Source organism: Brassica oleracea, chromosome C4 (genome assembly GCF_000695525.1).
Source record: "Brassica oleracea var. oleracea cultivar TO1000 chromosome C4, BOL, whole genome shotgun sequence".
In the NCBI taxonomy this organism is placed as follows: domain Eukaryota; kingdom Viridiplantae; phylum Streptophyta; class Magnoliopsida; order Brassicales; family Brassicaceae; genus Brassica; species Brassica oleracea.
This window is the reverse complement of record NC_027751.1, coordinates 49,685,171-49,697,091: the sequence shown is the minus strand read 5'-3', so window position 1 is coordinate 49,697,091 and position 11,921 is coordinate 49,685,171. Positions and strand designations below refer to the sequence as shown.

Below are 11,921 nucleotides of genomic sequence, written 5' to 3'. Positions count from 1 at the left end.
CAAGGTTTCAATCAACACATTCCCCTAAGTCTAGATATCAATTCTAAGCATCTCTTCCAAGATAAAAGCTCATTTACTTTTATGATCAAACATCAAATTTCTTTGGTTTGTGTTAATCAAGCAATCATTAAGAATGGATCATTCAAATTTCCTAACTCCCCTAACATCAAATCCCTTTGGTAGGGTAAGCTAAGAGCATGTTGAGTTGGCTCAGACATTTCATCGAATACCTTCCGGGCAATGAAATGTCTAGAGTTCTAAACCAGAATGGCCAACTCTAGCTTAGCATTAAGATCACTCAATCAAGCAAGGAAACATATTAATCTACTCTAAACATTCTAGATCATCACTTAATCATCCTAATCATCCTAACCCATGAATCCAAAGATGACTACTCACTCATTATCATGATAAACACTAGATCATTGGTTGATCTAAGTCTAAACATGATTAATGATCAAAGTAATCAAGTAAACACAAGAGAAATTGATCAAGATTAAATCTTTCACCTAAAGTTGGTTTTTGATTAGATAGAAAACAAGATAAAATCTAAGATTAGGTTTACAATGTATTTATAGTAGCTTAATGACATAGGAGTAAATCAGTAAAATGCTAAATTTCGAACACATGCCTCGACCAGCTATGGCTTGCGATCACAGCCCGCGAAACGCGATCATCGGCCGCGACCGGCACATCCTGCGATCACAGCCCGTGAAATGCCCTGGTTGATTTGACGACACATGGTCGCGACCTGTATCCTCCCGTGACGTAGGCCTGCGAAACGTCCTGGTTGTTTCGTCGACATCACGCCGCGCCCAGTCTCTTCCCGCGGCGAGGGCCTGCGAAATGCCTGTCTGATTCGTCGACACACGGCCGCGGTTAGCCTCTCCCCGAGAAGGTCGCCTGCGGTGACACCTTCTCTTCGCAGCCTGCATCTGGTCGCGACTCCTGCCTGCTACCACGCCATTCTTCAACATCCTGAACGTTTTTGACCTTTTAAGCTCCAAAACCTGACCAGCACTTCTCCAAACCTGCAAAACATACAAATGCAATGCAATGCATCCTAAATAAACTCTAAATGTGTCTAAATGATCAATTTAAAAGCTGGAATGATGTCTAAAATCATGTAAATGCACAAGATATCAAGTGTTAATAGCATAATAGTAAAATGAAATATTCCACATGGTATAAAAACAAAAATATAATTTTACTACACCTAATTGACGTTTTAATAGTTTTACCTTGTTTTATAAAAATAGAAATGCTCGATCTTTTCATAGATCTCTTTGTTTTATTGGTTGTTCTATTCCGGTCTGGTTACCTAGACCACCTCATGTTTGAGTAATAGAATAGCCGTTTGTTGACAGCAAAAAAAAATAGTTTTACTTTGTAAATTACGTCAAAACTGAAGACAAGGGAGCCGATAAATCATTACAAACTTGTATAAATCTTCTATACAATTCACGAATACTTTACTTCTTAGTTCTTTAAAGATTGGTAATTTTTTTTCTTAACGTGAACAAAGTGAAACTATTTTTAGTGACAAACTCTTTATAAACACAATACACATGTATGTAAAAGAAACTTATGTAAGTACGGTTCGATCGATCACTCGTCAATTCGTCATCCAAATTTTTATGACATAAGAGACTTTGAGTAGATGTTCTATCATATCACATGATATACTCAAATTTTTAAGTTTTAATTACTCCCTTGAATTTAGTATAAAAGTCCGTCAGATCTATTTACAACCTGCTATTCACTTGAGATGAGTGGATAAAGAATGCATTTGCTTTCAACAAAATATAATCGACGTCCGAAGCTAAGGACAAGAGTGTAGACATCAGTAGAAACTTGTTGGGAAAATTACCCAATATCGATGAGATGAAGATGGGATTAGACAACTAAAAGATTTAAGAAGAAGACTCTTTATAATTTTGGAAAGGGTTTACAAAGATTTTGTTTTGAGAACTCTCTCTTACAAATGTTTTCTCTCTTTGTTTTCTTGATTCTTGGATGATGTTACAAATGGACTCTACACTCTTATTTATACTAGTGGAGGGTAACTACAAGCTAATTCTAGAGACTTCTCCATCTTCTTTTCGTATAAACACTTCAACACACTTCTACACACTTCTCAATCCACACTCTTCTTCTCCTTCTAGATATTTCTTCTTCTTGGACTAATGCTTGATTTGTTTTGGGCTTAAGGAGGGAACTCCAACATGAACAATAAATGTAAATCATAGTGACATCAATCTAACAACACATTGGTCTTAACTGTCTTATTATTTTTAGTTTACCCTTTTTGCAGTTAGGTGAGAAGTTGAGCTTTATAAGCTTTTACCAATCTGGTTCTGGTTTTTGAATATATAAAGAACAGTATGACAATTGATCCCTTCAATTACAACACGAAATGCAGGTTTCTCTTTCTCTTTATATACATGTATATGTCGTATTGTGTGATTTTAAGAAAGTTCTATGTAGAGAGTCTATATGAGGAATTGATTTTATCTTCTTCTTTTTTTGTTTAAGAACAAATTTTGCAAGTAAGAAGATGGAGGAAGGAGAAGAGAAGGGAAATCTGAGAACTGTGGAGTGTCTAAGAGGGAGACTGCTTGCAGAGAGGCAAGTTTCAAGGTCTGTAAAAGATGAAGCAGACCTCATTACCAGAAAGGTAAGCTTCATAAAATCCTTAGTATCATCATTCTTGTTTAAGAAATGCCTTTTTCTCACTATTTTTTTGAAGATTTGGGTTTAATCAACAACCAAGAAAAGAGTCATTCTTGTTACTTGTAAATTCATTTGCTCTGTTATTTTTATTTTTTTAAATCTTTGTTTGGTAATAAGCTGATTTTTGTTTCAAAGAAAACCTTTAATCTCTTGGAAACAGATGGAAGAGCTGGAGAAAAATCTGAAAGAAGAGATCAGATTAAGGGAGAAAGCAGAGAAGAGACTAAAGTTTCTGATGAAAAAGCTTGAATCCATAAAAGGGTCTCGCAGTTCTGAAGGATCAGAGCAGTTGAGTTCATCTGAAGTTTCTTGTTTATCATCGGTTTCCACCTCAGCATCCAAGGAAGAAGGAGAAGAAAAAGAAACTCATGGAAATGGATTTGTTGAGGAAGAAAACATTGATCAAGAAACTGAAAATGTTGCCTCCGTGGAAGAAGAAAAAGAAGAGTTAAGTTCAAAGATCAAAGATGTTTCTTCTGGTGAAGAAAGTGTTGTTGCTTCAACCTCAAGTCATGAAGCAGAATCACAGGCTAGTAATGACTTTTCTTGAGTTCAAGAATCAAGGATATCCAAAACTCAAATAACCTTGATTGAGAACCGTTTCTCTGAGGTTGGATCCTGAAGCTACAGTTTAAAATACTATAGTTTAATACTTTTGTGGAAGTTCTTGATGGGTACAAGGAGAATGGAGAGAGAGAGGAAGGAGAAGGGCATGTGATCATAAAGGGATTAATTAGGCTTTCGGAGACCTTTGAGTTTGACAGTATTAAATTCAAAGTGTTAGTAGAGATGGGGAGGACAACAAGACACACACATGTCTCTTTCTTCTTGTGTCTTTTGTGATCAAAGAAAGAAAATGACGTTTCTTCTTGAAAATTATGATGTGACTGAATAAAGGAAGCAGTATACTTTACTATTCATTTCAATTGCATGAAGCAGTATACTAATTAATATTTGAAGTATTCAGCCGTAGATCATTTCTCTATGGTAAAAAAATAAGAGAGTTACTATTATGTTGTAGACCTATTTATTTTGATGCATTAGAGTATATCCAACTTTCTTATGATTTTATAAATAAATTTTGCATTTGTTTAGTGTTTACAAATAGTGTGACAACGAATACGTGCATGTCCATACAGTAATTTGTAAACTACCCTTTGGTGTTTCAAACCTTTGGTTGGTGTGTGATGGATCATCGTTTCTGAAAGTTGAGTTTGGCAACAAAGAAAGCAAACATAGAAGCCAATACAACTGGAAACGCTATGAGAATAATGGCTGAAGTCATCAAACGATCATGATGGAATCCAAAATAGTCCTCTAAGAATCTCGCCACGGTCGTGGTTTCTCCAAATGCATTGATCTCTTGATGAATATCACCGTACTGAGACGAGAAAAACACATTGAGACTCCAAGAGGGAGGTGTTAGATAGTAAAGCCACACCCACCACTTTGGTATTTGCTGCATTGTTTCAACATCAAGGAAAAACACTATTAACTATAGGTAAAGATCAACGATGATGATAATGGTATATAATGACTTGTTACAAAAAGATCTTACAGGTAGTGGAATCAAGAATCCAGCAAAAAGGTTGAAAGCAACGAAGAAAAGAGACTGGAGAATAGCTGCGAGCATGAAGTTTGGAGTGATGGAGATGAGGAACAATGCTAAGTAGTTGAAGGAGAGTAAGTTGCAGAACATTGAGTAGAGACTCCAAAAGACTTTATAGGCAGATCCGTATAAACCCATCATAGGATATATTATGATCACAAACTCTGCGCTTTGGATGAAAATGTAAGGAATCTCGGTCACAACCTGAGCCAGTGCAAAGGCAAAGGCAGAGTACATTCCAGCGAATCTTTCGCGGTACATAACGTTACGCTCTGTCTCAAAATACTGTAAAGCTGAAGTGCAGTTATTTACCCCCAAGAATATCACAAGGCCATAGATGGCTCCAAGAACTGTGAACAAGTTCTGTTGAGTATCTTTGCCAAAAAAAAAATACAAACAATTATGACAAAAATAGAACATAAGAGAAAAATTCTCAAACTATAATTAGTTAAAGATTAAAATGACTAAATTACTCTGTATCCTAAACTCTTACCCTAACTCCACTCTCTAAATATTAAACCCTAAATCATAATCACTAAATCCACACCCATATACTTTTAGTTAATACTCTTTTGAAAAAAAAAAATTCTTGTGTGCTATTTTTGAAATAAAATAGTATTTTCCTGATGTGTGAGACAGTTCTTTACTAGGAATGTAAATGATGATTTGAATGTATTTTATGCAACTAACTTACATCTTTTGACCTTGCTTCCAGAAGAGTAAACCAAAGATCAAAGAAGAGACTAAAGTGTGAAAGATTCGCATCAAATTGTAAGCAGGGCTTCTCCAGTAAGACAAGCTCATCTTCCATAGACAAGATTTGAACTGTTCCCACCAGCTCTGCGCAAAAGTTCTCTCGAAATGTAAATCGCTTGACCCGGGATCCGGTTTGCTCAGCTCCTGAGCAAGCTCATAGTTGCTCCTGCTACAGAGAAAACACATGAGCTCGTAATAAATGACAAGGTTTCAGTTGTTTTTGAGATATTCAGCTCACTTGTAGAGAGCAGATTCTTTGTAGATTTTTGCAAAATCCATGTTGAGTTCAATCTCTACAGACTGTGAAGTGACCTCTAGCATCCATGTTGCTGGATTGTAGTTGTCTTTAATCTTAGCAACTCCAGGGATACTCTGTTCATTAACCCCAAATAACAAAAATATACATAGTTAATTATTTCGTTAAAACATTGAAAAAGTCATAGAAACTAAACTGGCTCATTTTCTTGTATAACACGCTAACCTCAAAATACTGTATGACATGAGAAGAATGTTGTCCAAGTGGTCCAGTGTAAATCATGCGACCTCCTCTCTTCAGAAGTACCAACTGAACATGTAATAAAAACAATATGTTATAAGAAATTTCTTCTTAATTATCCACAAAATAGTCAAAACTCCAAAATAGCACTTTTAAAGTTTATCACAAATATAACACGCTAACAGATCTTCAAAACAGCACTCATTTAAAAAAAAAAAAATTAAGTTACTTTAATTTATAAAACCTAATCTCACCCATCCCTTTTAAACCCTAAACTCAATTATTCTATAATTTTCAAATTTTTGATAAAGGCTATTTTGAAGAAAAAAAATCTCTTATATCTACTTTTGGATAAAATGTTATTATAATACATGTGAGAGTATTCTTTTAAAACAAAATCACTATAAATACTTTCATATTTGAAAAAAATATGTACCTCGTCGAAGGCTTCAAAAATATCGATACTAGGCTGATGAATAGTGCACACAATGGTACGTCCAGTCTCCGCAACGTTCTTCACAGCTCTCATCACAATGGCAGCTGCTCTTGCGTCCAGCCCCGTCGTTGGCTCGTCCATGAATATGATCGACGGATTCGCCACCAACTCCACCGCCACCGTCAACCTCTTCCTCTGCTCCGTCGACAGCCCGCTCTGGCCGGGGACTCCCACCATCGCGTCCTTGATCTCCTCCAGCTCTATCGTCTCAAGAACTTCCTTCACGAATCTCTGCAACGAGTTTCTTTTCAGTCAAGTTACTTTCTAGGTCATTCTTGCCTTTTTTAGAATCATCACTAGGGCTTACTATTTTTGTTTTGTGATCTATTTCTGGAACTAGACGGAGCCAAGCCGAGTAGATTAGAGACTCCTCGACGGTGATATTTGGTGAGTGTATATCTGTTTGCTCACAGTAGCCTGAGACTCTTGCGAAGGTTTCTTGGACTTTAAGGTATCCGTTGATTCTGATCTCTCCTTCGATGTATCCGCTTGTTTTTCTTCCGGCGAGAACGTCGAGTAGAGTGGTTTTTCCAGCTCCACTGATCCCCATCAACGCCGTTAAAACGCCTGGCCTGAAAGCTCCGGTGATGCCTGAGAGAAGCTGCAGCTTCTTCTCATTGTATCCTTGAACTCTCATCTCCTGAGATTAGTCAAAACATCCTTTGATGATCATTTTTGCATATGATGTTAAGATCCAAGAATGGGGGAGGAGAAGCTTTTACCGCAGGAACGTCTACGTAGTAGTTCAAATCTTGGAACGTTATGGTGAGAGGCTTAAAAGGTAAGGCCATCTTCCCTGTTGAATGAATTAGGTTAATAAACGAAACTGAGAATAAAGAGTTTGCTTGTGTGACAAGAAAGACATATATGTTTCACCTGAATCTTCTATGTAATCTGTTGCCTTCTTGTTCTTCTTGAGTGACGAATCTTTTGTTCCTTGCAGCTCAGAGAGCTTATCTTTTGAGATCATAGAGCGAGATGTAATGGGAGCTGTTAAAACAAAAGAAGCTATTCAGTATATGCTCTAGTCCATTGCATATTTTTCGATATTTGTAACTTACATTTCAAGAAACTCAAAGCTAGAGTGAAAATGATGTTGAAGATAAGGGTCTGTCCAAGCAAGGCACATAATGAGACCCAGTACATGTAATCATCATAGTTCAGTCCTCTGCTTTCAAGTATGGTTCTCCCCAATGTAACATTCGTTGGTTGCATCTACAAAACATAACAAGAAAAACTGATTAGTCTTGTAAGAATGATGAAGAGAAGTAAGTAGGAGATGAGAGAGTTACTTGCTGCCATCTTGGAGCAAGAAACTCGTTTACAGAGAGCCCAATCTCTGCGTAACCTATAGGATTCACCCAGAAACCCCACTTCAGCCACCCTGGCATATCAGCTGCAACAACAAAACCAATGTCACGTTCAGGGCCGGGTATGAGATTTTGGGAGCTTGAAACATTTCTTAAGAATCTTAGTAAAAACTTTTTCCATAATTTAAGGGTCTATTCTTACGTAAAAGTTCAAAAAAATTAGGAACCGAGCCCAATGTTTCATTGAGCTGTGCCAAGATCCGGCTTGGTTAAGGCTTTGATTGGTAGAGCATTAACATTAGCATTATGCTCTACATTATCCAATCAACAATGGTTAAAAAAGCATTTAGAGAAGCATTTACTAAATGCAAATGCTCTCCAAATGCTCTTTGGTCAATGCTCTCACATGAAGCTTTTAGAAAAGCATTTGCATACATAATTTATAAAATTAAGGAAAATATATAATTAATTCTTTTATTTTATTTTATAATATCATAAAATTATTTTTATATCCCAAAAATAAAATTTTGATTTCTAAAATTAATTTATAATAAAAATATTTTTTTAAATAGTTTTTCACATTTAAAATATATAATTTAATTTATATATTTAATTTATTTTAAAAGTGAAAATATTATTTTAAAATATAGATATTTTAATTAAAAATTTTATTTTTAAATAATATTTTCGATATAAACATAATTTTTAAATTTTTAAATAAAATAAATTAATTTTATATCTTTTTAATTTTATATGTTAATATATATATATATTCATTAAAAGTAATATATTAATATATTAATTAAAAATAAAATATATTATATATTAATTTTTATAATAATTTTAAATAGCATATTCATACTGCTCTACCAATCATCCTATTAAACAGTTTAGCAAAAGCATACAGTTCCTGCATCATACTGCTTCTATAGCATACTGCTAGTGCTAATGCTAATGCTCTGCTAATCAGGGCCTAAGTTTTGATGGAAGTTTGGAACAAGACTGAAGTGAAAGAGAGTGTAAAAAGTCTTACTGTAAGGGATGGCGAAACCGGCGAACACAAAGGTGATTAATGTGGCGAAACTACCAGCTGCCATTGAAGCAACTCCTGTCTGAAAGACTGCAGCTATACATCGGAACATGGATATGGATGTGAAATGAACAGCAAAGAGCATCATGAACTGACGTAAGAACCTAAGAACACCAAGTAACCATTACTTTCCATAACCTTTTGAGTAGGGAGCAAGCAAGAGATGGTTTAAGAAGGTTATCACCTGGAGACTTCAGGAGTATATCCGATGACGTAGTAAGTAAGGCAAGTCCAAACGAGAGATTCGAAGAAAGAGAGAGGGATCTTTAACACTGTTGCAGGGATTGCATAAGCCCAAGCTGGATAGAAACACAGTTGCTTTTGCTTGTAGAACACGGCAAGACGTTGAACAGTCATAGACAGCTCTGGAAAACCATCCACCAAAAGCACAACGGTTGCGAAAAAGAGGCAACTCATGTAAGAGTTTCCATGAATAATATCTACACCCATCCGCGTTCTAATAAACACAGTCATAGTGAGGATTGCTGACACAACAAGCTGCAAAACATAAAGGCAAGAAGGGTTTCTTTAGACCTAACCCTAGAACATTGAAAGAAGACACAAGGAACGAAGAATGTAACCTGAAACGTCTTGAAGAGGTAGACGAAAGAGTTTCTCTTCATTAGAAGAAACTCTCTTGAGATGCATGCTCTGAACAGCTCCCACTTTGGAAGAGAATAGTCACTGAAAGAGAGAGCATCTTTATGGGTTTTTGATTTATCATATGGCTTAGAGAGAGCATCCTCAATCTTTCTCCCAGTCTCTAACTCCTTGAATCTCTTGGACAATGCGTCTACTGAGACAAAGCTATGGGGTATGTCCTGGTGCAGCCAGTACTGTCCTTGGTCCTTTCTAGATATAACCTGCAAAACAAAACAACTCAGAACAAAACGTAAGCGTCAAGGAACAGAAACTTGGCTTCTTACCTCTTGTAGAAAGTCTGCAACACCCTTCCTCTCTGGGCATCTAAAACCACATTCCTCAAAGAACCTCAAGACCTCGTCTCTTGGACCATGATACACTAATTTTCCTTCAGCCATCAAGACAATATCGTCAAAGAGATCATATGACTCTGGAGCAGGTTGAAGAAGGGAAACAAACACAGTTGCGTTGGTGATGTGAGCCAGCTGCTGAAGTGACTTGACTATCTGAAACGCTGTGGAGCTGTCTAGGCCGTTTGTAATTTCATCCATAAAAAGAGCTTTTGCTGGACCAACGACCATCTCTCCTGTAGTAAGACGCTTCTTTTGACCACCAGATATGCCTCTTTTCATTGCATTACCAACCAATGTTTCTGCACATATGTCAAGACCTAGGATCTGAAGAAAAAGAAATGCAAATACATGACATAATCAAGAAGCTAATCAACAAGGATTACAAGTCTGAGTTGTTTTCAGAGAAATTACCTTCAAGATGTAATCTGTTTGTAGACTTCTTTTAAGTCCATTAACCGATATAGCCTGCACAGTGGGATTCACAAAAGGTTTTATAATCAACCCTCTTAGTTAAAAGATTACCTTCTGGAGTGAGAGACCTTCATGTAAGCATCTACGTCCGGGTCAGGAATGATTCCACCATCCTTTTCTCTTTTACTGACCTCCATCATAATATCTGTTTCAGCAAATAGTATATAGCATGATTCAAACCAGTTTAAATAGTTTTAAATCAGTTTAAATAGTTTTAAATCATTCTAAATTAAACAATAGTGTTAGTATATATCCACAGATTTGTCTAATTTGTTTTATTTTGTATATCTAATTTTGATAATTCATCAAAATTATTTTATAATTAAACTCAAAAACAAACATATCATACATAAATGTACACTATATATAAAACAAATCAATATTTGGTTAACACTTAAACAAGCGTTGACCCCGTCTAATTGGTACTCCTCTACAAAAAGCATAGTTATTGCTTAGCGATTTTTTTTTAACATAGGTACAGAGAATGATATATCTGTTCCAGCAAATGGTTTAGTGAATGCTTCAGAGAGAGCATTGCTTTATGATGACATCTTACCTGTTCGACTACCAACACCTTGACAACGAGCTGAGAAGTCTATTGTCTCCCTAACTGTCATCTCCGCAGTGTGCAGATCGTGTTGGCTTATGTACGCGGATGTCTTCCGAGGAACAAACTCGTTTAGACCGTGTCCATTGTAAGAGATTTCACCAGAAAGCTGTGGAAAACAAAAGAGATCATGTGGTTTACACATCTGCATCATGAGAATCAGATTGAAATAAAGTCTGAAAACCTTTAGATTCTTGTCCAAGTTTCCGGACAAAGCCTTGAGCAGAGTAGTTTTCCCACATCCAGGAGGACCAAGCAGCAGTGTTAACCTTGGAGCAACAAGAAGAGGGCATTAGTTGCGTGCATTACACACTAACTCAAAGCTTGGATCAAAAGCTACCTTCCAGGGTTAATGATGCCGCTATCATTGTTAAGTATGCTTATCTTGGCTTCATGTGTTCTTACACCACTCAGCTTTACCAACTCCTAAAGAAGAAAAAAGTATAGTTCAATACTAGTTATGTTAACAACCGTCTAAGTTGTTGTAGATTTAATTATTCACATAATCAACATACAAATTTTAAAAGGATATTTGCCTCAATCGTGCTTTGTTCTTTTCAAGTTTTTTGGCTTTCTTCGAAGTTAATTTGCGTTTGTTCACAACAATTTTTTTTTTTTTTTACTACCAACTTGCAATATGCATTACATTCTCAAGTATACTCACTAAGAAAATGTGCTTCAAAGAATTCCATAAAGTTGGAAGCGCCTTCCCTTCAACGACCTCACATTCTGCTTCAACACTTAGATGCTTGTACCTCACCTCTATGCTTGGAAGCTCCACACCAACCCTGCAAAGTAACAACTCAGTTTCAAGATTCACAAGGTTTTTTTCTTTGTTTTCACATATATTCATTCACCTGTCTATCCTTCTTCTGATTTTCTTGAGCAGCTTGAGATTATCATTCTCAATGTGTTTGATCAGCTTCTCAATCATCAGATGACGTTCCATGGCTCCAAGCTTGGTGACATCAACGACCCTTTTCCCTTTCTCCACATCATCCCCTTCTTCATCGACCAGAGATGATCTCAGTTGTTTAAAACTAGGTAATCTTTGGATCTCAGCCCACTGCAGAGCATGCTCTGCCTCATCCTCATGCTCATTTCTTGATGAGCTGCTCCTGAAACTCGACCCCATGCTTTTTCCAATCTCTGCAAGCTCCATTCTCAAATCATCACCTCATGTCTCAATGAGTACTCTCTTGGCTTCTTATCTGATGAGAAGTCAATAATGAGATATCCATTTGTCTTCAAAGTGTGAATATATTTAATATGCTTAGACGTCTTTTCACTGCTACAATTGTTACGTGCTAACTTTTGAGAGTATCAACGTCATTATTTTGTGTTCTTTTTGGGTAATT

General features: G+C 36.3%; 2 protein-coding genes across 6 annotated transcripts in view; one reads left to right on the top strand and one right to left on the bottom strand.

Annotated features, from left to right (window-relative positions):
* Window positions 1–3,651, top strand: part of LOC106336781 (myosin heavy chain, clone 203-like) — a 5,835-nt gene extending 2,184 nt beyond the window's left edge. For 2 of the 4 annotated variants that reach the window (XM_013775721.1, XM_013775718.1), the window contains exons 2-4: window positions 2,315–2,422; window positions 2,536–2,677; window positions 2,894–3,651. In XM_013775721.1, coding sequence (XP_013631175.1) covers window positions 2,385–2,422; window positions 2,536–2,677; window positions 2,894–3,283 — 570 coding nt within the window. In that variant the 5' untranslated portion in view covers window positions 2,315–2,384 and the 3' untranslated portion in view covers window positions 3,284–3,651. Of the gene's footprint in view, window positions 1–2,148; window positions 2,239–2,298; window positions 2,423–2,535; window positions 2,678–2,893 lie in introns of those variants that run through there. The other 2 variants (XM_013775720.1, XM_013775719.1) reach the window with 2 other exon arrangements.
* Window positions 3,652–3,781: 130 nt separating this feature from the next.
* On the bottom strand, window positions 3,782–11,773 carry LOC106336780 (ABC transporter G family member 33). Of its 2 annotated transcripts, none has more exons than XM_013775715.1 (22): window positions 11,421–11,773; window positions 11,228–11,351; window positions 10,904–10,989; window positions 10,748–10,832; window positions 10,513–10,672; window positions 10,025–10,101; window positions 9,897–9,950; window positions 9,417–9,809; window positions 9,072–9,353; window positions 8,675–8,988; window positions 8,434–8,594; window positions 7,383–7,486; window positions 7,152–7,305; window positions 6,967–7,080; window positions 6,813–6,886; window positions 6,398–6,730; window positions 6,031–6,321; window positions 5,580–5,663; window positions 5,337–5,470; window positions 5,037–5,267; window positions 4,292–4,718; window positions 3,782–4,192 (listed from the first exon to the last, which is right to left on the bottom strand). In XM_013775715.1, exons 1-22 carry the CDS (start codon window positions 11,723–11,725, stop codon window positions 3,926–3,928), a joined length of 4,254 nt encoding a protein of 1,417 aa, XP_013631169.1. In that variant the 5' UTR covers window positions 11,726–11,773; the 3' UTR covers window positions 3,782–3,925. The 2 variants fall into 2 exon arrangements, with proteins under 2 accessions (XP_013631169.1, XP_013631170.1); XM_013775716.1 differs by having other exon boundaries at window positions 5,037–5,264; window positions 11,421–11,734.
* Window positions 11,774–11,921: the final 148 nt, after the last annotated feature.